Source organism: Helianthus annuus, chromosome 15 (assembly GCF_002127325.2).
Source record: "Helianthus annuus cultivar XRQ/B chromosome 15, HanXRQr2.0-SUNRISE, whole genome shotgun sequence".
NCBI lineage: Eukaryota > Viridiplantae > Streptophyta > Magnoliopsida > Asterales > Asteraceae > Helianthus > Helianthus annuus.
This window is the reverse complement of record NC_035447.2, coordinates 105,043,453-105,068,946: the sequence shown is the minus strand read 5'-3', so window position 1 is coordinate 105,068,946 and position 25,494 is coordinate 105,043,453. Positions and strand designations below refer to the sequence as shown.

Here is a 25,494-nt window from a genome sequence, read left to right as displayed (position 1 = left end):
GGGTCTCTGTATCATTTTTCATCCTTGGCTCCAATCACTTGAATACGTTTTTGTTCTTTAAGCATAATGAAGAGTATATTACGAACATATGGCCGTTTTTATATTTTAGAAAAAAAGAATGTAACAAACCGGAGAAATGAACTCTACTACTTTTCACTTATAAGAGGAAAATTTAGCAATAAGGAACCATGTATGACTATCACGATGAACCATGTATGTTAAGACTATGAAGTAGTTTTAATCATGCCGATATTCATGAACCAAATTTTTGTTGCTCAAATATTGAAACCTGCCCTAACGGTGTTAGGAACATAATTATGACTCTAATTCAATATTTACGGACCCTACAAAGTAAATGAAGTCATTTCAGTTTCTATATCTCCAAACCCTTCATAGAGAGACATTTCATAAGTTTTATTCTTTTTTTTTGTTTTATTTTTTTTTTGGAGTGACAAACCTAATCTACTCCATTTCAGTTCCTATATCTCCAAACCCTTCATAGAGAGACATTTCATAAGTTTTATTCTTTTTTTTTTGTTTTATTTTTTTTTTTTGGAATGACAAACCTAATCTACTCCTATTAACCACATATATGCGCACCATGTAGGATTTAGACCCTCCAACTCTTGAATAGAGGGGAGACACTTTTACCACACACCATTTGCCTTTAGAACAAACATTTCATAAGTTTGTAATGGTAATTTCAGTTTAACCAATAGTTAAGAGGCACAACACATATGGTGTGGTTGATGAATACGAGGGACTATTACGTAGAGGTGTACAGTCAAACCAGTTTGAGAACCAAAATCAGGACCCAAACCGTAACCAAAACTGGTTTGCAACTAGTGTATGTAAAATATATAAAAACCAGTGTAGAACCAGTACAACAACCTGTAGATTTCTAACCAATACTTATCCTTCTCCTTTGAAACTACCCAAACCAAATCAGTAAAATACCGGTTAGTATCCTGGTCAACAAACCGACAAAACCCAAACAAATTTAAAACCAAATCCAGTTTTGACTTTTTATTGACCAACCCGACTCACTTTAAACCCGAACTAGTTTAGCGTTTGAACCCGGTTTATCCACCTCTACTTTTTTTTAAGCGGCCAACGAATCCTCTAAATGAGCTACTGACGAAATTCACCACCTCATAATACACTCACATCCAAACTGAAAAAAACCTTCACCAAGGGTCGAAGCCGTGAACACTCACTACTACTCTTATATCAAATAACCATGAGTAGCACGTGACCCCTTATGGTCCTCACTACATCACCAACGCTCTGAAACCTTTCACTTCGTCACCACCCTCACCGCCGCATCGCCACCGTATCACCACCGCTTCAAATTCACTCGTTTCGACCGACGATAATTTATCCGAACTTCAATTCGGTTAACAGTGCGATCGCAATCTCTCTCATTCTTCGTTATCATCCCTACGAAAGGTATACTTACAATCTAGGTCAAGTTATTTCACGCTCGGATTACGCAATTGTGTGTGTATTTTGTGTAATTTCAAGCTTCTATCTATTCTGACATGATTTTGTTGAAATTTATACTGATAATTGTAGCACCGTTGTCTATGATTATGAAGTTAGCTGAAATTTTTTCGAGTTAGGGTTTATATAGCATGAGAATACGGAAGCATTTGACAGTTGTTGAATAATAATCAGTTAAGCATAATGATGATCACTGAAGTGTAATAGAAGATTATAAACTGAAGATGTGTACTTTTTGTTGAACATGTAGTTGCTTCTAGATTATTATGCAGCTCTTCCATGATAATACAGAAGAATTTAACATTTGTTAAACAATAATTTAGTTAAGCATGATGAAGATTACTGAATTGTAAGAGAAACTGATAATGTGTTTACATATTAGGAGGCAACATGTCAATTGTCATATGTTTTGGTTCCTTTTTTGCTTGGAATGGTTAAGGTTCAAGAAATGCAGTGGTTTATGTAACAGTTTTTAGACACATTTAATGTTGGTCGCACTAGCGTTTTGGTCCGCTTTCAGTAAGTCATAATAATCTTAGTATTATTACGGAATATGGATTATGACTATTAATGAGATATACGTTCACCATGAATATATAAAGTATACCAATCTTTCGATTTTCAGTCTATGTATAACAATAAGTTGTGTTATTGTTTTTTGAGTTATTTAGGTCTTCTGAATTATGTATCTTGTTGATTACATATTATGAGCTAACATGTCAATTGTCATATGTTTTCGTTCCTTTTTTGCTTGGAATGGTTAAGGTTTAAGAAATGCAGTGGTTTCGTAACAGATTTTCGACACCATTAGAAATGTGATAATACTTTTGGTTGCATTAGCGTTACAGTCCGCAGCCAGTACTACATATGCTTTATTCTTCGTAAATCGTTATAAACTTATAACGTTGGTGTTATTATGGATTTATGGGTTACGACTATTAATGGAATATACGTTCACCGTCAATATATAAAGCGTGCCACTCTTTCGGTTTTCAGTCTATTTTTAACAATAAGTTTCCTTATCGTTTTTTTTATTCTACAATATATGGAACATACATTGATTGCTATTTACTTTCTGGATGTCGATCTTGAATAGTTGAATTTACTTTTTTTTGTGCTAGGGTTTGTTAGCTTTGTTGACATGTCATCTCAATCAGTGCCTGCCAAAAGGCCACATGACCAGGATGATGCAGAACCTAACGGGAAAGGGAAATTGCAAAAGACCACATCGCACAAAACGACTCCAAGCATTGTTTTCCGAATGCTCTGTCATGATGATAAAATCGAAAGTGTTATTGGAAAAGATGGCAACAACATATCGCAAATATGCCAGGAATCTGGTGCAGAAATAACGGTTGAAGACCCTGTCTCTGGCTGCAGTGAACGAGTGATTGTTATTGCAGAATCCGGGAACGAGAATGGAATCTCTGATGAAATTAAAAAAAGTATCGATGCAGATGAAGAAAAGAAAGAAAATCGAGAAACTCAGGATAATGATGTAGGGGAAGATTCGCAATCCGAAAAGTCTTCTTCTTTGCAGAAGGGTCTGATGCTTGTGTTTGAAAAAATGGTTGAAAAGGAACCAGAAATTAGTGGAGGAGTTGAAGGTTCTAACAAAGAAACTACCACATGTGTTGTTAGGTTACTCTTACTTTCTTCTCAAGTGGGCCCACTTTTGGGAATATCTGGCAGTGTAATTAAACAATTGACGTCTGAAAGCGGGGCCCAAATTCGGGTTCTTCCTCGAGACAAACTTCCGTCATGTGCATTCTCTACCGATGAATTGGTTCAGGTACTTTTTTTCTTTTTCTTGGTTAGTTTGTACTAAAAAAGAAGTTATTTATTTTTGTAATATTTGTTTATAGATTTCCGGAGAAGTAAATGCGGTTAGAAAAGCACTTCAATCTGTTTCACAGCAGCTTCTAGACCATCTGACTGGTGATGATTCTTTCACTGCCGATAAAAGTGGTTCTTTTCATTCTTTTGGTAGTCGACAAGATGCATACCCTCCTTTTCCTCATGGAGAACCATTACCTGCAGGGCCTCGTGATGGAGGAAGTGGTACTTTTGGGGGGCGTTTTGGTCCTTTCACAGACATGCTAACTTACCGTTTGATATGCTCTGATGAGAAGGTGGGAGGTGTAATTGGAAAAGGTGGAACTGTTGTGAAGGCACTGAAGCACGAGACTGGATGTGACATTAAAGTTCTTGAGAAAATGCCCGAATCAGATGATCGTGTTATTGTCATATCTGGGCCGGCGGTATTAAACTATTAAATATTAATTAACCTTGGCTTTTTTATCTTTCTGCTATTTCTATTTATGTGGAAGGTTCAATGGGGAACCGACTCAAGTGAACTCCGATTGGACTCATTCCAGCGGCATTGGAACCGGCTTGTCAAACCTTTTTTAGTGTTCCCCATTGAACTCACCCCTTGGATTCATATACTTATATGTTTAATTGATTAATTAATGCAGCACCCAGATGAACGGATATGTGCTCCCCAAGATGCGGTTCTTCGTGTACAAACTAGGATATTTAAGGCTGCACCTGAGAGCAAGGCGGTGACGGCAAAAGTCATAGTATCTGCCCATCAAATTGGATGTATTCTTGGCAAGGGTGGTGCAGTTATATCTGAAATGAGAAAGTCAACCGGGGCTTATATTCGTATATTAGGAAAGGATCAAACTCCGCAGTATGCTGCTGCAAATGAAGAAGTAGTTCAGGTACGCCTTTGACTTTTTGACCTAATTGGGATCGTGGTTTCTGAACATTTCGATTTCCTTTAGGCCTATAAATGAACCGAATGAACACGAACGGGGGCATGTTCGTGTTCGTTCATTTAACTTTAACCAAACGCTTACGCAAACACAAACACGAACATATAATCGAACAAATTTTTTTGTCCATGTTCGTTCATTAAGAAAATGGGCATGTTTGTGTTCGTTCGTTTAAAACCTAAACAAACAGTTCACGAACGTAAACGAACACAAATGAACATAACTAAACACAAATAAACATACCAACAATTAGTAGTTATTTAATTGTATATATATTAGTGATTAGTTACGATAAGTTCTATTGGAAAGCCTATTATTTATTACTAAAAAGTTCAATTACTAATTAGTTATTATATTTATATAAGTAGTTAGAAAGCTCCTTTATGTTTATATCTGGATAAATTTAACTACTAATGTATTTATTAAAACTTAAACGAACATAAACAAATGCCAATAATCGAACATAAACGGACCTTCACGAACATAAATGAACGAAAAATTTGTTCATGTTCGTTCGTTTATTAGCCAATAATCGAACATAAACAGACCTTCACGAACTTAAATGAACGAAAAATTTGTTCATGTTCGTTTGCTAAATAAACAAACATTAATGAACTTCCCACCGAACAAGTTCACGAACAGTTCATGAATGTTCGGTTCATATACAGCCCTAATTTGTGACATACAGATGCTTCACATATGTGGATGTTAAGCTACTGTTCTATTCCTTTGACGGTCTAACCGGAATATTGATTGAACAGATAAATGGTGACTATGATGCAGTTCAAGAGGCCCTTATGCAAATAACCACATGTTTGCGGAATCATTATTTTCGAGATGCATTTCCCGGTTTCCTAGATCACGGACCGCCGCCGTTTCCTGCGCCATACATGAGAAGGAGGGAACTCTCACCACCTGGAAGGTACCCTCCTTTTAACCGATTTGATGCTGGTGGCCCCCCTCCACGTGGTGGGTTTCATCTTCATGATGATCGACCTCCATTTATGCATGATCGACCAGACTTCCCCCATCCAATGTCTGAAAGATTGCCACCATGGGGTTCTCAGGTATCACTCTCTCGTTCATTCCGTTCTTGGTGCTATTTTGTTTTCGACATATTTATTATCCAGATTCGTAGGGGTGTTTACATAATCTAAACTGAAATGGTGGCAAATTTGATCACTCAAAGATGAGTTATTTTTCTTCTTTATGTTAACATTAATGGAACAGGAAACAAAGAAATTCGGGTCGACTAACACGACCTGTTTAAAAAGACGGGTTGGTTTGGGTTGACCCATATTAAAACAGGTTGGGTTTAGGTTGACCTGTTTCAATATGGGTCAACCCGAACCCAAACCCAAACCCAACCCGATTTTTAAACGATCGTGTTAGTCGACCTCAAAACTTTTTTTTCGTGTCAGGTTTCGGGTTGGGTCAAGAATTCCCGCCCTTAGTTGGGGGTGGGGTGGGTTTTATATAAAGTAAATAAAAAATACTTTTTTAATTGTTAAAATGGTCTGTGAGGTTTAAATAATGGCAAAATGGCCCCTGAGGTGAGAAATGATGATTTTTTCCCTGAGGCTAAGGCTGGGTGGTGTGGTATAAAGTCCCTAGGGGATTTATAATGCCACGTATGCGCCACATAAGCGAGGGGCTTTATCGTTAACTTGCACGGTGTGGGATAATGCCTCTTTAAATCCCCTTTTAAACAATATAAAAAAAGGAAATCAAAAAGAGGAAAATCTGATTGGTGGGAATGAATGGGGCCCACATGCATAACCCTTTGGCGCTCGTTAAAGAGATGGAGCCCCCTCCATAGCGCCACCCCTTGGCGCCTAGGAAATGAAGAGAGGGGCGCTATGGAGGCTGATTTGGCAGGAGCGCGAGACCACACCGGATGGCCTAACGGCCAACGTTAAGGGGCTGTTAAAAAGTGGGCCAAAATGACAATTATAAACCTTTCAGGGGCGTCAGTGATGAAAAAAAATTCTGTCTAAAGTGGCAATAGTGCCCAAACCTCATTGGCCATTTTGGCATGTTACTCTTTTAGTTATTTACCTTGTATATTTGAGTTTTGGACATGTATATATTAATAAAAAAGGGTCAACGGGTTTTCTAATCTTTTATACCAGATATGAAACTTTAGGTCTCCTTCATTACATATCATGTATTTAAATATTCATTTATGCAATCTTGCAGGGTTTTGAAGGTGGACCTTTAGGTTTCCCCGATTTTGGAGGAAGGAGAATGGGTGGATTTGGAGGGTATGTTCTCATGTCTTTCAGTTTATATAAATCAGTATAACTTGCTAAATGATTATCTTTTATAAATAAATAGAGGAAACCACCAGACTATAATCACAAACACCACCGTGGAAGTAGTTGTGCCTCGTACCGTTGTTCCTGCTATATATGGAGAGGATGGCGGATGTCTGAGGCAAATTCGTGAGGTATGTAATTCATATTATGGTAATTTTATTAGAGTAAAGTACACGAATGGTCCCTGTGGTTTACCAAAATTTTGGATTTAGTCCCTAGCTTTCCAAAAGTACATGGATGGTCCCTATGGTTTGTACTTTGTAACGCATTTAGTCCCTGACTTGGACATGCTAAAACCTTTAGATTTGTTGGCTGGGGACTAAATGCTTTACAAAGTACAAACCACAGGGACCATTTGTGTACTTTTGGAAAGCTAGGGACAAAATCCAAAATTTTGGTAAACCACAGAGACCAGCAGTGTACTTTATTATTTTTTTATTTCTTGCTGACGTATACTGCATATTAATGAGGAATTGTGGTCTTTATGTAATTTCTATAAATTCGATCTCTTGCATGTCGGTTTAGTCTCTTTTATGTCTATACCAAAATTAGTGCTTGGGATTATTTACAATTTTTTATTGCTTGAAGTTAAAACCCTAATTCACAATACAATATAATAATACGTGAGGTGTAAACGAGCCAAGCTTGTCTTGTGAGTTATTTTCAGAATCGAGCTCGGCTTAGGCTGGGCTTGTTTTTTATTTGGTAATTTTATTTATATACATGTATAATTATTTTATAGATATTTGTAATTATAACTTTATATATAAGATCATATTGTGCTCTGTTGTTAAAAGCGATCGCCTGGTCCGCCTAGGCGACCTGGGCGACCAAGGCGACCATACACCGCTTTTGTCTCCTAGATAAAAAAAGCAACGTTATTTTTTTTAAAACCCTATCTTTTAAACAACCCAGATTATATTTACAGATAATTTTAAATCTTTTAGAATCATATCTCATCAAATCTGTATATATTTTTAAAGATATTTTAAATTTCAAAAAGTTAAGAGATATATATTATCTTTATATAACATTCACTCATGTTCTGTATATAACAAATAAGACGTATCCACAGCATTCACAGTTCTTTGCTGGCAAAAAATACTACACGTATGTGTATGCTGCTGGAAAAGACAAGGCAATTGCTGTGGATGACGACTCCGTCTCCGATGATTTTTAAAGTTGAAGAACATTTGGTTTTGAATTTTATTTACTTTTTGAAGTCTGAACTTTATTGTTTTCAAGTCTTTAACAGTTTTGGTTTTGGGATATTTTGGCGATTCATAATAATGTTGGTTTTATTTTAAGGTTTATGATATTTGAAAACTTTTGGAATTTGAGGATTTGGCTTTTTTCGGTTCATAACTTTGTTTTTTTAATGTTTTTATTTGATTGCGCTTTTTTTTTCTCAGGCCCTCGCTTTTTTTGCGCTTCTCGCCTAGGCGAGAGGCGAGCCCTATGCGCCTAGAGTGCGCCTAGCGCATTTGATAACTATGATATTGTGTAAGGCTGTTTGCTTATGTGTTGTCTGTTTTTGAGTGGGGGTCTCTCTGGAAGCAGCCCCCTAACTGCGATTTATATATTCAAGTGTCATAACGTCTACAAAATCATAACTTATCTAAATACATCATGGTATTTAGATTTTAATTAAAAGTGTAGAACTCATTCATATAAAGTTAGTATATGTACATACCTCCTAAAGTTATTCTACCAATAGTCAACTTTTTTGACTTTATATTATATGATTAAGGGCCAATATTAAAGCAATTAAAAAGTAAAGAATATCTTATGCTGTGATTTGGTTGTTCCAGATTTCTGATGCTAAAATCATTGTAAATGACCCAAAACCTGGAGCAAAAGAAACTCTGATCATAATATCAGGTACACCTGAGCAGACTCATGCTGCACAGAGTCTCATTCAAGCTTTTGTGATTTGTGAGACTGAAGCTTCTTGATAAAATATGCCCGTATTGTTTCGTTCATAATTTTGATAATGGAAATGTTTTTTTTTTTTTTTCATATTTCGTTACGTGGGTGAACGGTTTAGGTTCAGATACTGCTGATTCTGGTATTTGGCATGTTAGTTAAGCTTATAAACCTTATGGTTTTTTTTTTTTTTTTTTGTCATTAGTTATTTATGTTTAGTATTTATGTCGGTTCTCTAGCATTCGATACATGTGACTAGATATCTGAATGTTTTCATGAATCGTTTTTGGGCAAAAGCATGTAGCAATCTTACCTTTCCCCGGTAGTGGTTATAGTTTCTCATCTTGGTAATTGCATCTTTCTTTAGACTTTTTGTGATTATTATCAGAGGTTAAATTTTGCTGACATTTTTTTATTGGTGTTAATTAAACATATAGTTCTGTGGTTTGTCAAAAGTAACGTTTTTTTTAGTTCAAATGCTAAGTTTAAACTCTTTCATTTCACCCTGGCTTCATCGATACGTTCTTGTTTTGATAATTTCCCCATTCATTTAAATTCATGGAGGCTTTGTACGAGAGGCTTGAATAGCATGTGGCTTATGAGCAATTGTACGCAGGAGTCTTACAGATCTTGAGGTTTTGTTTGACAAAATTGTTTGAACTGTGGTTGGATGGACTCTTGGCTGCTGTTATCTTGAGTTGCGCAAATTGTTTTTGTTTTTGTTTTTTTTTTTCAAAATCAGCTTCGGGTATGGTCAAGAGGGTCAAAACCTGAGTATTGCAATAACCAATTTGGGTTTTAAAGAGAAATTGACCAGGTTTTTCAGTTCTAGTTCTGATTTTTTTTCGGTTTAAATCGGTTCGGGTTAAGAATGACCAGGTTGGAACGAGATTCGAATCAAAGGGTATGGAACCGATAAATAACTGACGGGTAGGTCGGGTTTGGAACGGTTTTTTAGGGTTTAATACCCAGTTTTTGTCCACTTGTATTGTTACGTATCAGTTTGTGATCGATAAAAAAGAAGAAAGAAACACAGACAAGAAGAGGAAACTCTCAAATCATCGATACCCATCTCATTCATCTACCAGTTACTTAAGTACACTTATACATGTTTACAATAACTTCCTATATTACTCTACAATTACGCTAGAGGTCCCTCTATTATTTGTCACCTAACATGTACCGTATTTCCTAAGGTTATCGAACGCATTCTAAATTTTTACCTTTTTGAGTTCTATCCATAATATAATTTGATTGAACGGCTTTCAAAACTTAATCCAAATCAAGCCCAGGTATAAATCCTTTTGCGAAAAAAAAAAACAATCATTATATACAAAACAACAGTTTTAAACTTCTTACTTTTTTTTCGAACTTTTCATTATAAACACCCCGCTACCAAGCAACTAGCCAAGGACAAAACAACGAAACAAGAAAACAACAGAAAAGACAACCATCTAAACATCAAAAGCTATCCATCTAAACCAATCTAACGATAAATTTTGGACAGATTCTTGACCCATAGGTGGCTAAAATATTTGATTTATCCGCAAATGTCATGAATCTTTATTGGAATGCCATTGAACACCCAATTGTTCAAAGGCACCAACACACCACTATGATAATGGATTGGATTAGCCTTCTCCTAGCTCTCCAACCAAAGATGTTAGTTTTCAAAGGAACCCAATTATCCCAAACCAAAGTTTTAGGATTAGAAATTGAGTTTAAAGCATAAATCTTCTTTTTCATCGAAGCCACCGTGTAAGCACCATTAATGTCCCTAACCCAAACCCATTTATCATGCTCCTATGTTCCGGAGTTTACTAATGGAAAGAAAGTAAAAAATATTTGTGTTCCAGAGTTTCATTAAAGGAAGGTAGGGGAAAGAAATCGAAGGAAAATCCTGCTTAAAAACTTTCCTTGCAATTTGGAACGAATAGAAAGAAAATCAATATAAGGTTTTAGCATTTACCATATTACCATCTCACTTAACTTATCATAAAATCCAACAAGTGTATAATTGTAAAACTATACTTTTCTTTTCTCTCCTAAATTCATTTTCTTTTCTTTTCTTTTCTTCCCTTTAGTAAACTCGGGAACACAGCCCCCTCGTGTTTTCTCCTTCAAATCATCCAACTTTATGAATCCTTCAAATCCACGAAGAATAAATGAGAACTTAATGGGCCATTGTTGGGGGCCTCAAAGCCTTTGAACAAAACTTTAGAACAAACTTCCTTTATCAACACCGAGAATGATTCCATTGCAACTACAAACAAAAATGGTGATATCGCATCTCCCTGTTTAATACCACGCGAACAACTAAATTCAAAAGTTGGAGATCCGTTTACATGCACAGAAGACCAGGCGGAAGAAATAAATCCACATTCTCCATTTAGGTGGAAAGTTCATTTTTTCCATCACCTCAAGTAAAAATCTCCATACACCTCCTCAAAATCGATTTTAAAATATTTCTTTTATACTTACAAAGAAACCTTTTACATAATTTGAGTCGAATATTAACATAATTGATTATGTTGTGTTGTATTTTATATTTGTTATGTCATACGCAATAATTATTATTTATAACAAAAGTTGTTTAGGGTCAAACTAATAGAGACTTATCGTTAATACCCTCTAAGAGACATTTTCCGCCACATCGGCATCATAACGCCTCTTAAAAACATGTAATGGTTAACACTTAACACCCGTCAATTCCCTTTCAATCATTACTTTCCATTTTTTTCTCCACATTTGGCATTATGCTAGAAACGCCCATCCCTCTTCATGCTCCTATAACTCCCAAGGGGCCGGTGTTGAGGGCGTTATCAAGCTCCTCTACGCCCCTATAATGCCCATTACACATGTTCTTATTATTTGGCATGTTACAAAACTTGTTCAACACATTCATTTTTAGAAAGAAAAGAAAATGCCAGTTGGAAATTTGCAAAATTATAAGCAAAGACAACAATTTTAAAGTTTTTTACTTCAAACAGTTTTTTGTAAAAGAAAAGATTAAGTTTCATTGATGTGTATGTATAGAAAGAAGTACTAAAACAACACCTCTTCCCTGAGAATTTAAAAGGCAATACAATTGCTAAGATGAATGTTAAGAAGATTAGTAACTCTTGGTGCTACAAATAGTAGATAGATAAACTTTGTTACAATTTGATTCTTTAAAGTATATAAGTGCTGCAAAGCGCGCCAACAAACACATAACAACAAATCATCCCAACCTCGCTTCTCTTCGAAGTACCTGCATCAAAAAGCGGGAAAACAGTTTCAATCCATTTACTTATGAACGGGTATTATGTCATCTCTAATGGGTCAAACAAGATAACTTAGACCACCCGTAGTGGGGGGTTTTTTCCCCAACAAACGCCCCATAATGCCCCTCTACCGCCCCCAGAAACCACTAAAAGTCCACTTGAGGCGACCGACACACACAAGCGCGCCTCATTACAAAACACTAAAAAGTGCACGCCTCTGACGCTTATAAATCACCATGACGCACTGTAACGCCCTGCTTTTTCATACTTTCCATAATTAGAAAGCTCGCCTTGTAATGCTATTTTTGGAAATCTTGTATTATTGTAGTCTTCTTTTCGTTGTAAAATCCGTGACTTGGATCATAAATAAAATTCGTATTTCTTTAAATTCACCATCTACATATTCATACATGTTCATACGTTCAAATTCATTGTACATCGAATCCTTATTTGTAATTCATACTTATACGATACTTATTCACGATGCATGTCCATACTTGTCCTTAAATTGTTGATACCTAAAAACCCCTAATAATATGCTTATTTATACAATGATTAATCATCTAATATGTGACATATACTTGTCACTTACACACATGTTACATACTTGCACATTACACTTTTTACCTAGTTAAATCATGTTTTATTTCATATTTCACCTTGTTACAAGTTAGGGGAAACATTGTTGCATATTATTACACAACTTAATTAACAAAATTACTCATTATAATGTTTTAAAAAAATAAAAAAATAAAGAAATATGGCAGCCCCAATTCAGCAAAATTCAGCCCCATATAGTTGGGTTTTGTGGGCTAGTTTTAAGGTGTAACCCCTTCTAAATACTTACAAAGCCCAACCCATTGAAACCCTAATCCTTCCCCCTATAAATACCACTTATAACCAGCCTACCTACCACTTTTGCAACACTAAAAACTCTCAAAAGTTCCTCCAAACCGTAGCTGAAAGCAAGGGTTCGAGCAGATTGACACCCCTTCACGAAAATGAGTATAACTCACTCAATTCTTATCCGATTCACTCGATTCTTTTTCCTACTACTTTGTATTGACCTTATCTACGTTTCCATGGGTTTTTCACAGTAAATAAGTCTCTGGAACTCCAGCAAAAAGGCTCCAAAGTCCACTGATTGTTTTTGTTTTCATGAAATCCTTGTTATTTCTTACCAAACTTGAGTCTATCTCATCTCAAACCTATGTCCTAATGCTTACAACACTTTAGTGGTTGGTTAGGCTTAAAAACAAGGTTGAGACACTTAAAAATCAGAGGATTAAACCTCATAAACTTGGTGTTTTGTTTAGGGTTTTTAACCCACAAGTCATGTCAAACTTTGTCTTTGATACATGAGTGATTATGGAACAACTTGGGTTGTCCAAACATACAATCCTCACATGATTTGATGATTTCTCTTAGTTAGTGTGTATATTTCTTATTCTTTATTGTATGTTCAAGACCCTCCTTGGTTTTTTTTTTACATCAAGTGTAGTGGTGAACACATTGAGGTGTCTAAATGGAAGAGTTGATCTTCCTACCTCCTACATGATTTCTATGACATTTAGAGGTACCAAAATGAAGATTTTAATCTTCTACCTCATGCTTGAACTATTGGACATATATTATATAACCTAAATATATTATTCGAATAATTGAATCTTTGATGATGAACTAGTGTTCATATGTCGGGGTACTAGATTACATCATCCTAGACTATGATAACTTGTCACGATTCTAATGGAACCTTGTTCCTTGAAAACATCTAAACTCCTTCGAGTTTCCTAGTGTCAAGAACAAGCATCATATGTACTAAATGATTATTTTCCATGTTATTCTCATATCTTATTTTTATGTTGTTTTAAACATCGAATCTCGACTCTAAACATACTTGAACTTTAACCCTTATACATTCGGACTCTAAATCTCTACTCGTCAACAATTGGATAATCGGAAAGCATATGCAAGCCTTGTGAGTATACTCGTATTCCCCTTTTTACTTTTACCACTTTTGGGGTGTAACATGTTTCTATCAACAAACTTACACATGAACATTTTGCTTAAACACATGAACATTCCTATAACATGCTTGTATACGTGGTGGCTTGATGCTTTAAACTTGGATTTATCTTATGTGTCGAACTTATCATTAACTTCGTACGAGCCAAACCGTGACATATGTAGCGCTATAGGATTAACGACCCGCCTCTTTATCTTCGGTTATGTCATGAGCATATTGCGTTTCCTTAGTTTGATATGTTAGACACATACCATGTTTAGATGTTTATCTTGAATCACATGCTTGCTATGAGGAATTGTTTAAAACTTATCTTTTACTATGTATGTATCAAACTTGTATACTCGCCTTTGTTTTTGCATTGAATTGTATTTTAAACATGTTACAGGTTGATGATGACGATGCTATGAAAAGAAGTAGCGTTGATGCCTAGATACACATATAGACGTTAGGTTTAATATGTCGTATCAATTTTGCTTATGTTATCATGTATTTCTTTTGAAGTTGTTGTTACTTGAGTTTATGTAATGTTGACAATTGAAAGTTATGAAATGAAATGGGAATTATTTAATTATCGTCACAAATAGTGTTATGATGTCTCGAGCAATCTTCACACTTCGTCTCATCCCGATGTTTCCGCCATTGGTTGGGGTGTGACACGCACATTGCGCCAAGGTGAGCCTCAGGATCACTTTTTTAAAACACAACTTTAAACAAAAGGGCAAATGATATAGTATCTTACCTCCTCAGCAAACTTTATCAAAATAGTTGTTCGAGGTCGTTGTTGATCGTCCACCGGAACAAAATGACAAGTCACAACAGCCGGGAATCCTGCATTGTCTAAAACACCCTACAAAACGAAACAACACAAGTCAAAACTTTATATAACAGTTGTGCAAATGTAGTCACATAAAGTTAAACGCATACCCTTACTATCCCAGCAACAAAAGCACCACAGTTGAACGACCCCATGTCTTTCGGTACTGAAATAAACCTGTATCGAAAAAAGAAGACAAACGCGTATGAAATTAGGGAAAATAACATATCATAAAATCAGATGAAAGAAGCTTATAATATAATTATATAAGGCAAATTGGAAATAAATAATCCCACCTAAATCAATCTGGCAATCCCAAGTCAGTTATTGGCCGATAATAATCCGAACTGGTCAATTTTTTTTGTAAAATAGTCCGCCGTTAAAATAGCTTAACGGAGTTAAGTTTTTTTCCGAATTACAAACCGATGTTTTAGGGCTTTTGATCAGAACGAGGATACGAGTCGATTGATGTAAAACTTACCTCGAAAATACTGCCCCAACCCACGAAAACGGTGCTTCAATTCGGGTGTTTAAACTTCCAATTAACAAAAATCAAGCCATTTCGAGCACAATTTCGAGGTAAGTTTTACATCAATCGACTCGTATCCTCGTTCTGATCAAAAGCCCTAAAACATCGGTTTGTAATTCGGAAAAAAAACTTAACTCCGTTAAGCTATTTTAACGGCGGACTATTTTACAAAAAAAAAAATTGACCAGTTCGGATAATAACTGACTTGGGATTATTATCGGCCATATCGAGTTAGGTGGGATTATTTATTTCCAATTCACCATTATATAAACCATGGGTACCTGTTGACGAGAAGCTCCTTTTCACTAATCATATATTCATCTTCATGTTCAGTACCTTTCTCAAGTGAGTCGGCTATCTATTAAGTCGTAGGAATAAGACGATCATACTTGAAAGTCAAAGTGTCAAACATAATGTGGCACTGGTCACTAATACCTTTCATCACTTGGGAGGACGATTTAATAAATTAAGTTCAGGATTACTCTAGTAACAAACCTTTCCAAAAAGCACCTTCCATACGGTACTATGTATGAAAGACAAAATGTTCAGCAAGCGTGTCTCCCTTCTGTTACCCTAAGATAACAAATCAAAATGAGTTATTGGCAAGTAATTATAATAAACGACACTTGAGTGTAGTTTGATGAATAATCATGGAGAACTGTACAGGTGGCAATGTCGACCCATTTACTTGTGACTGTGTCAATTCGGTTAAGTTTAATCTCTAAAGTGTCAAACATGTAAAGTCTAACAAGTTAGCTTAACATGCCGAAAGTCGCACAAGTGCAATTTTAATGCATCAAACCTCCTATATCAAATCCATAGTTATTAAAGGCGTTAGGCGCACTCGAGGCGCATATGTCTCGCCTGTGGCCTAGGCACAAGGCGCAAAAAACGCGTGGGCCTTAGAAAAAAAAGCGCACAACAAAAAAAACTTAAAATATTTTTATATATTAGAAAATTAATACTATTCTTCAAATAAAATAAAACTAAAGCTATTATATAACATTTTATATCGTCTATTTATTACCAAAAGTTATAAATGCTAGTTTATTAGTGTAGAAAAATCGTTGGGTAAATTACTTTTTGAGTCCTTGTGTTTTGATGGTTTTAACTAGTTGAGTCCAAAAGCAAAAAGTTTAATGACCTGAGTCCCTATAAGCATTTTCATTAACCATTTGAGTCCTTTTGAGTCCAAATTTTAACCTTTTGAGTCCATTTTTTTGACTCAAATCGTTATAAAATAAACAAAATTGGACTCAAAACGTTATAAAATAAATGGCTAGGGATTCAGGGCGTTAAAATTGGACTAAAACACAGGGACTCAAAAAGTAATTTACTCAAAATAGTTTTTGTTAGATAAAAGTAGAAATCTCGTTGGAATCTTGCCATAATTTAAAGGATTTGCCGGAAACTCATTTGAATCTAGGAATCTCGCTGGAATATGCGCATGAACCATCACCTGGAGAATTAAAGCGCAATTGCCTCGACTTAAGGCGCAACTGCCTCGCCTTGCTAGGAAATTGGGCCTAGGCGCAAGAGGCGATGGCTTTTAACAACTATGATCAAATCTACAAAAAGTAGATTAGTATTACAATTAATCTAGCTTTACAATCATACTTGACATATTAACTATATCATTTTAGCTATTCAACAATAAAGTGCTATTAGATCATATAAAAAGTCAACTATGCACCAACAGCCGAAACGATAGACAACATGTGGCACAGTAATTCCAAAACTCGTACTCCAACAGCATAGCCCGCATCCTCCAATCTGATCAAACATAATTTTATAACATCCACGCAAGAATGTATTACATTAGTTTATATTAAAGATTCAACATATCATTATAAGAGGCATCGACAACCTTAATGTTACTCATTAACAATCGACCATCAACATTCTTTCTACTGATATAATGTTTCAACAAATCTACTTATCAAATTTCTCTCTATAAGTACCGATTCCCCATCAAATTAATGTTTAAAGCTATGCAGTTATAGCGGTCCAAAATCAAATAGCGGTCAAGGTCCGCTATATGATATATAGGTTATAGCGGTAATTTTTATACCATCCATAATTTATGTATTTTTATATATATATAAATATATCTTTGAAAAATATTAATAGTAATATCAAAATTCATAGTAATATCATTCCATTATCAAAAACCTGTTGCAAATCAAATACTAATAGTAACTTTGAAGTATTTAATTTAAGAATTAACACAATCAAACACCGTTACTGCTATAACCGCTTTAGGCCACCGCTATAGCGGTACTTAACGCCGCTAATAGCGGAACCGCTATAGGCCACCGCTATTTGGACCGCTACACACCTAAGGTCTATAGCGGTATTTAGCGCTGCTAATAGCGGAACCGCTATAGGCCACCGCTATTTGGACCGCTACACACCTAAGGTCCGCTAACCGCTATAGCACCGCTATTGACTGCTTAGGTTTAAAGATGTGAATTCCAATATTACACATTGAACACCAATTAGTTCATATTAAAGAAACCACGGATAGTTTTAGGAGGCACCAACAACCTTAATGTTACTCGTTAACAATCGACCATCAACATTCTTTCTAGTTCATATTACAGCTTGCTGTGTGCACATATAATGTATATATGTGTGGACGCTCGGAGGCAAAAGTGAAATTGCACTAACTTTAACATTATTTTACTAATTTCGTGAAAATAACGTTAAAAGCGGTGTACGGTTAATCATGCATCATGTAGTGGCATTGATAGCCGAAAGACAAAGGGGTACATGCACCAATCGGTTTTTGTCCCGATTGCTAAGTGTTATGTGCCCTATGTCCAAGGCTTGATCCAAAACTACCATCGAGCCGGGGGTCTCACTGGAAGCAGCCTCTCTATTCCTACGGGGTAGAGGTAAGGCTGTCTACATCTTACCCTCCTCAGACCCTACGTTAGCTTTGCTATTGGTGGGATTTACCAAGTATGATGATGATGAACTTACTTTCATGAGTCTACCTATCGAAATTTTCTCAATATGTACATAAATACTAGTCCCATCAAATTAATAAAAACCCAAGTGTTTTTACTGTTTTCTTCTATATCATTTTCTTAAAGTAGCACATCAAAAGTCCAATTTTTATTGAATTTATAATTATAATAAAGTTTTTTTAACAAAAAATCAACAAAATTGTTACCTCCTTTCTAGCTCCCCAATGTTGTCAACGTGGGTCTGATTATACTGAACAAGCTCTGAAAACAAGTAAGCAAATCCACTTAAACTCACCTGCAAATTAAAATTAAAGATCGAACACAATGCCTAAATCTTTTAGCAATAAAAATCAAATCTTTCATACAAGAAATAGAAAAACAGAACCATTCTCAAAACCCTAATCAATTTTGCATTTAACGGTGACTAAATTCGACTCAAAGTTGGAATTTTGGGTGGAAATGAATATGGATCTTTTCAAATGTGAAATTGCTTCATCTTCCCTGCCCCGATCATCTTTTTTGAATGCCGAGTGACAACTATAGACACCAAAGGGGCTGTTTGGCTAAGCTTATTGCTTATTTTAGTGACTTATTTACTTATTTACTTTTTAAAAAGTTAAAAAGTGTTTGGGTTAGCTTATTATGTGAGAGGAATACAAATAAGTAAATAAGTCATTCCAATAAGCTTAGCCAAACAGCCCCAAAGTTCGTTTCCAGCCTCCATTATTTGCTGCCGCACGACGGGAGGGATTGGATACGTGGAATCGCTAGTTCGATCCTTTAATTGAGCGGGTTTTACCTCACCATACTGTCGTGTCTTCGTGTGTGTGTTCACAAGCTTCGGCCCTAGATGAGGGTTTTCCCCAGGAGGCGAGTGTATCCCGACGTGAGGAAGTTCGCCAGTAGCCTAGTTGGAGTATTCGTTAGGGGTGAGCAAGTTTAGGTCCGGACCGAAAATAACCGAGAACCAAACCGAAAATATACCCAACCCGACCCGAACCCAAGTACCTAGGTATTTAGATCGATTCCAATTTTTTTATATAAAATCGGGTCGGGTCGGTTCTCGGTTCTTTTCATGGTGAAACCCGACTTGGACCTATGGACCAGAACCGACCCTATATTTAGGGTAGTTGTAACACCTCGTAAAATCATACCCAATAAAATAAAGACACGTGTCAGGTAAGATAAACGTGTCAGGAACCCGGATCGAATAAAAGATGTAAGTTAGGATTTAAAAAGGGCGACATGTTATTAAAATACCTCTGAACGACCCAAGTTATAAATCCCAAGATCCTTAATCATTATGATGAACATCTGACACATCTAGCCGGTTGTTTCTAAATAAATAAAATTCCATTTTTATATGGGAATTAGGTTATTAAAAATGTTACTACAAAATCCTGATTTAATTCTTGTTCAAAAGAAGTTGAATTTAGTTTAATAAGGCATGGCCAACCTTCATAAGAATCCAAAGGTAAATTCTTGATATTCCGACACTTCAAAAACCTTGCACAAGGAGCCAAAGTGGTGTAACTGCATGCAAAGCATGCAAGGGCTGAGCAAAGGGGCCCTCAATTGAAAAGGATAGCATGAGATTCAGACTTGTAAGAGTTGCATGGTCAAGACTTGAAAATTGCAAAATTTTTGTCCTCAGACCATCGGTTACGGACCGTAAGGGTCCAGGCTTACGGTCCGCAAGGATCATATCTGGGCGCATCAGACCAGGGTCGGTTACGGACCGTATCCGTATAGGCTTATGGTCCGCAAGGGGGTGCTTACGGACCACAAAGGCTTCAGCTTACGGTCCGTAAGCCTGTCGCTGGCAGCAGAAAATGGACAGCTGCCTGTTCAGCCAGTCCCACCGCCTTACTTAGGTGGTATTCGAATTCTGAGGCTCATGCAACTGGTTTTGGCACCATAGGGACACCTGGGATGATCTTGTAACACATATAGACTATTTTGGCATCATCCTATGAAATGGGGTTCCCTATATAAGGAGAACAAGTTGTGAACTTGGCACTTGCTCATTCAACTCACTTGAAGCATTACTCTGGAGCTATTCTGGACTTCAGCAAGTTTTCCTAAAAGTCCCTAATCATACTTAGGACCCTTGTAAGTATCCTTAATCTTCTTTAATTCAGTTTAGCTTAGTTAATTAGCTAAAAGTCAAACCGTCGTAATTAAGGTTTGACTTCGAGATTAAGCAATAATTATCCAGTCAAATCTCGAATTAAAAATACCTATAAGTAGGTAATTATGTGGGTAATAAACTCTTAAAAGGGTATTCTCAGATTCCCACTCTAACTATGTCAATTGTCGGGTCAAAGCTGATGACAAAAAGTCAACAGAAAGCTTTATTTCAAAAAAATACATAATTAGCAATGTAGGATCCATGCAACCTGTTTTATCATTAATATAACTTGGTAATTAATGTAAGAACAGGTCTAAACATGTTCACCCCGACAATTTTCAGTTTAGGCTTGGTTTGGAACCGAAAGTCGCATAGTTTGACTTATACTTTGACTTTCAGTTCTGACCCATTTAAGCCAAGTTTAGGATTGCCTTAGAGCTTATTTTGAACCTAGTTACATGTTAGTATAACCCTCTATGATTATACGGCTTGGTTCATTAGTTGTCCAGTTATTATGCAAGTTTCCGTTAATCGCCTAAATGTTGACTATTATGCCCTTTCCACCTTAAATTATGATTTTTGAAAATATAAAAGAGTAGACACCTTAGTTACTAATTTATAAACTTGTACCTAAAATTTGACATCAGTTTGAGGTCTAGATTTAGAGTTATGCTCATTAGCGTAATTAGAAGTCTTCTTAGTAATTAAAGGGCGTAATTAGCATATAGCCTATCTAAACCCAAATTTTAATATCAAACTTTTTACCTACTGATATAAAATAATATTTTGGGATTTTTGAAGATTTTTATTTATTTTTAGGCTGAGCATAACTTAGAGTTCTAAGCTTAATTTGGTTATTGTCGGTTTTGCCCTTTTGGGCTATAAAATGAGTTTTATAAATCCTTTTGACCTCAAACCTTTTTCTACTGATTCAATATGTTAAATAAATTATTTTGGGCCTTCTAGAATTATAAAAATACCAGCTTTCTATACACAACCCGGAAATGGCTCTAAATCGCCTTTTTAAGCGTTTTAACGATATAGTATGTATCAAAACTAGTTTATATATATAAGGTTTGATACCTAATGATATACTCAGTAAATTTTTATATTATAACAGTAAACAAATGTTTTAAACTCAGATTTTCAGTTTTGACCTTTTAGGCTTATGTGAAATTACCAAAATGCCCCTACGGTGCATAATATGGTTATAATTAATAAATTTCACATATATATGGTACCCTACTGTTATAACTTATTAAATTAAGTATATTTACTAAATAAATCAGACCTGTAATTCAGATTACAAATTAAACTCTTTTATACCCTTTAAAAAGACCAAAATGCCCTTATGAGGCATAGTTTGAGTTTAAAATCATTTTTAGGCATAATAGAAGATATCTTACTGATGTCACAACATATTTAGTGCATATTAACTCAGGTAACTTGTATATGATTCATATGGTTACTCGTTACGCACTTTCCGCGTTCGGATCGGCTTATTTAACTAGTTTACACATATTAGCCGAAACGGGTCAAACAATATCATTATTGTCTCAAAATCCAGAATGTGTTTAAGTTACCCATATTAAACAAGCATGTAAGCTTGTTGGGTCAAAACCACATTCTAGACCGGTCTTCGCTTTATTATGCGTTTGAACCGTATCCTTCTTTAAGACTAACCGGTCTAAGCTTAGGCTAAATATAAAGACCCGTTAGGATTCTAATTGGTTATTATAAACCCTCGTTCCATAATAGGAGATCCAGTAAAAGCTATTTGCACTTGCTTATTGTGACTATACTTCCTCAGGTAAATACTTTTAACTTATTTTCCCTATACGGGCTTGGGGTACGGTATATAAAATACCGCTTGGTCGGGCATTGAATCTTTAATCAAATGTAGGTTAAATCATTGAAATGACCCGTTAAAATTGTTTTGTTTGCTTAAAGCCTTTGGGGGGTTAATGACCATGTCCCGGATATCCTTGGCATCATTTTACGAAATGGTCACGACCTAAGCATACGGGTGGGTGTAGGCGTACACCCGTTATGCATAAATATTAAGGTATAACCGCCGGTTTTGGGTTAAACCGCTGCGGGATTATATCATGTGGTGTGTCTATTGACCTTTAACCCGGTGTAGACCCGGGCTACTGGACGCATAAGAAACTTGTAAATCTTTTACAAGTTTATATTCAAATAATTATCCCAAGTTATAAAAAATATTTTTGTGCCATGTGCATTCAAATCAATTTTAAACCTTTTCAAAATGAGTCAGTTAAATTGTATTTACAAGTGTAAACTGACGTATTTTCCCAAAAAGGTTAAGTGCAGGTACTACGCGTAATAGGCTGGCCTCTCCTTAGCATCTTTTAGAGTCTAGCAAGCTTGGATGCAAATAAATCTGTTGAACAAGTTTCCTTTTTCTTTTGATCCACCTGTGGATCTATTTCAACTGTTTGTGATACTTAATATTACAATATTTATTCGGTTAAAATAAATCTATCTTTTTGCTTCCACTGTGCATTTTAAATTTGTGTTGTTTGACTACGATGATATCAACTACGTCACGATACTCCCCCCGGGCCACCGGTGATACGTGGAAAATAGGGGTGTGACATGTTGGTATCAGAGCCAACACTGAGTGAATTAAACACTAGCCTTTTGTGTTTAATCTCAGTGCACAAATTGCACATTCCTCGAGTTCCGAGTCTAGACAAAGAACATAGGACAAATTCTGTTTTTGTTTTATTTTATTTTTGTCTTGTATTTTATATATTCTTGTTGTTATCTTTAATTATGTTTACAGGTTTAAGAATGCCGCCCAGGATCACGAGGACGAGGTAAGGCTCCATTTACTAGCCATGACCATGAAGCCGGGCCTTCTCACCGGCGTACACCCTCGATCACTATGAGCACGAGTCCTCAGGAGCCCTGGAGTACGTATATCGAACCCGGGAGGCGATCTGTCTCCCTAAGCTCCTCACCATCCTACCTACACTCATTTGGGCCTCAGCCTGAAAACGAGCCCAACAACCCCCAAGCATCCTTCATACCATTACAGCGATCAAACTCGCACCACTCTTTCGGCGACCCCACTCCCGCCTTTCAGAGCCGGTTTAACCCGGCTAATTATATTCAAGAACCCGTGGGTTTTAACCCACTAGGACCCGAAGATCATTTTTCGGGTGACAACGACATGGATGAAGATACGGATCCCGTAGAGCCTGCAACCGTGACCCCAAACCATCCAATCAAGATCTCGGATGGGTCCTCGTTTCATGGATCGCCTTACCGCGGTCCGGATAGCTACCAGGCGAGGTTCAACCAGTGGGACTGGTATTTTACACCCTCTGAACACTCGTCTCCGTACCACCACCAGCAGTAGCAGCAACAGCAGCAGGATCCTTCCGAGGATTCCCGATTTGTGGCAGTCACTCCGCCCCCACCACCACCAGTTGTGCAACCGCCTCCGGAGCCACCGAGGCAAAGAAGATCAAACGCGCGGATGTCCGTGCGAGGAGGAGTCCGCATCAGCACTCCTCAGCCCTCGAGTGGCAGTCACTATCCGCCACTCCAGGAAGAAGACCCGCGGATGGGGGACCATCAAACCCCATCTCGGAAGCAAACTCTGCGCCTGTGGCGCCACCATTGGGTTTTGATAACCCAATCCCTGCATACGCCGGTTCCGCGACATATAACCCGTTCGAGCTATCGGGCCACAACAGCTACAACTTTGTCAATGTGGACCCGTACCAGGAGGCGTGGGACTACAATGCTCGTCACCCTGAAGGGCCCTATGGTGGTCCTTGGACCACTGGGTACCCACCTTATGTGTACTAGCACCCGCCACCTCCTCAACCACTGCATCACCAGCCGCCGCAGCTAATCTCGCCGGAACATCAACAAGAGGTCCTCGATAGATTGGACCAATGTGAACGGGATATCCAAACGGAGCACAGTAACACTCGAGGCTTCTTCAAGGGATTATCAGACCTGATCAAGGGGAAGTCTAAAAGAAGGGGTCATTAAAGACCTTTGTTTATTTTATTTAGTTGTAATCAAGTCCCTGCGTGGACTTTTGTTTCAGTATTCAGCCCCTGCGTAGGCTTGTCTTTTGTACTCTGCCCCTGCGTGGGCATGTCTTTTGTTGACCCCTGCGAGGGTTTGTTGTTCGTTTCGCCCCTGTGTGGGCATGTTATTTTGTAGAAGTCCCGTTTAGGGCAAAAATGTACTTGTTTAAATTATTAATGAGATGTTTAATTTAAATTTTCATTTTGTTGTTATTTATTATGTGCTTGAAACATAAAATAAATGAAAATAACTTTCCTATTAAAAGATCTACCATCATATTAAAATGGAAAAATCTAAAAAGGACAAGACCTAGCCATGTGTCATCATAAGACAGGGCCAAGATGGTAGTTCCATAATTAGATTCAGGTCCATATTAACATCTCAATTTAGGACTGTTCTGCGTTAAATATTAAAAGAATCTTAAAGGTAAAACCTAGTCTATATGTCGTTGCAGACATGGCCAAAATGGTAGAACCTATACAAAAGATTCCAACTCTTGTTAACATCTGAAAGCATGTTAACATTCATGGAAAACTATAATGCGATAAAATCGCATCGGTCATCTTTTAACTGGGTTGTTTTAAATTCCCTTAATTATATAACCATCCCTTAAGGATGAAGTGCCTACGGGCTATAACTAATGTCCTTTTGGACTAAAAACAGTAGTAGCTTATAACTCCCTGTCTAGAAAAAGGTAATGAACTTTGATTCAAGCCTTAATACCTTGACTCCGTAAAAGTCTTGGTTTATGAATTAAATTAAATTTGTCTCTATGAATATGCCCTTTTGTACTATTATTAAATTAAAATATAGGATTATAATAAAGGCCCTGAATATATAAATAATTAACTAAATTAACCTAAAATGGCTATTAAAACCATGGTTAATAAATCATAAAATGCTGTAAAAGCTTCTAAATAAAACCTTGCCCATTATTTTCTTATATGTTGCAATTGAAGCTACATGGCTGGGTCGGATGAGGTAAACAGTCATCCGGTGGAAAACCACGAGAATGCTAGGATACAGCTGACTGGTGCAGAACTGCAAGCACTAGTTGATAATGCTGTTACAAGGGCTTTGGATTGGCAGAATAGTGAGTCTAGTGGGACTCGAAGTAGGACCCTATCTTCACCGCATTCCAAACCTAAGACTCATTCT

The 25,494-nt window shown here is 36.7% G+C and overlaps 2 protein-coding genes and 1 long non-coding RNA gene across 4 annotated transcripts; 1 reads left to right on the top strand and 2 right to left on the bottom strand.

The window, feature by feature from the left end:
- Window positions 1-1,242: 1,242 nt before the first annotated feature.
- LOC110942877 (KH domain-containing protein HEN4) lies at window positions 1,243-8,826 on the top strand. 2 transcript variants are annotated; one of them, XM_022184646.2, is made up of 9 exons: window positions 1,243-1,449; window positions 2,625-3,295; window positions 3,369-3,441; window positions 3,544-3,764; window positions 3,981-4,229; window positions 5,045-5,350; window positions 6,483-6,547; window positions 6,621-6,732; window positions 8,413-8,823. In XM_022184646.2, the coding sequence occupies exons 2-9, from the start codon at window positions 2,645-2,647 to the stop codon at window positions 8,554-8,556; spliced, it is 1,821 nt and encodes a 606-aa protein (XP_022040338.1). In that variant the 5' UTR covers window positions 1,243-1,449; window positions 2,625-2,644; the 3' UTR covers window positions 8,557-8,823. The 2 variants fall into 2 exon arrangements, with proteins under 2 accessions (XP_022040338.1, XP_022040332.1); XM_022184640.2 differs by having other exon boundaries at window positions 1,254-1,449; window positions 3,369-3,764; window positions 8,413-8,826.
- Window positions 8,827-11,592: 2,766 nt separating this feature from the next.
- LOC110934769 (trafficking protein particle complex subunit 5) lies at window positions 11,593-15,728 on the bottom strand. The gene is made up of 5 exons (XM_022177579.2): window positions 15,655-15,728; window positions 15,441-15,517; window positions 14,741-14,807; window positions 14,556-14,663; window positions 11,593-11,777 (listed from the first exon to the last, which is right to left on the bottom strand). Exons 2-5 carry the CDS (start codon window positions 15,470-15,472, stop codon window positions 11,748-11,750), a joined length of 237 nt encoding a protein of 78 aa, XP_022033271.2. The 5' UTR covers window positions 15,473-15,517; window positions 15,655-15,728; the 3' UTR covers window positions 11,593-11,747.
- An 840-nt stretch (window positions 15,729-16,568) lies between these two features.
- LOC118487654 lies at window positions 16,569-18,643 on the bottom strand. Its single transcript, XR_004882428.1, has 3 exons — window positions 18,517-18,643; window positions 18,338-18,426; window positions 16,569-16,932 (listed from the first exon to the last, which is right to left on the bottom strand). It is a non-coding gene; the product is annotated as an uncharacterized LOC118487654 (long non-coding RNA).
- Window positions 18,644-25,494: the final 6,851 nt, after the last annotated feature.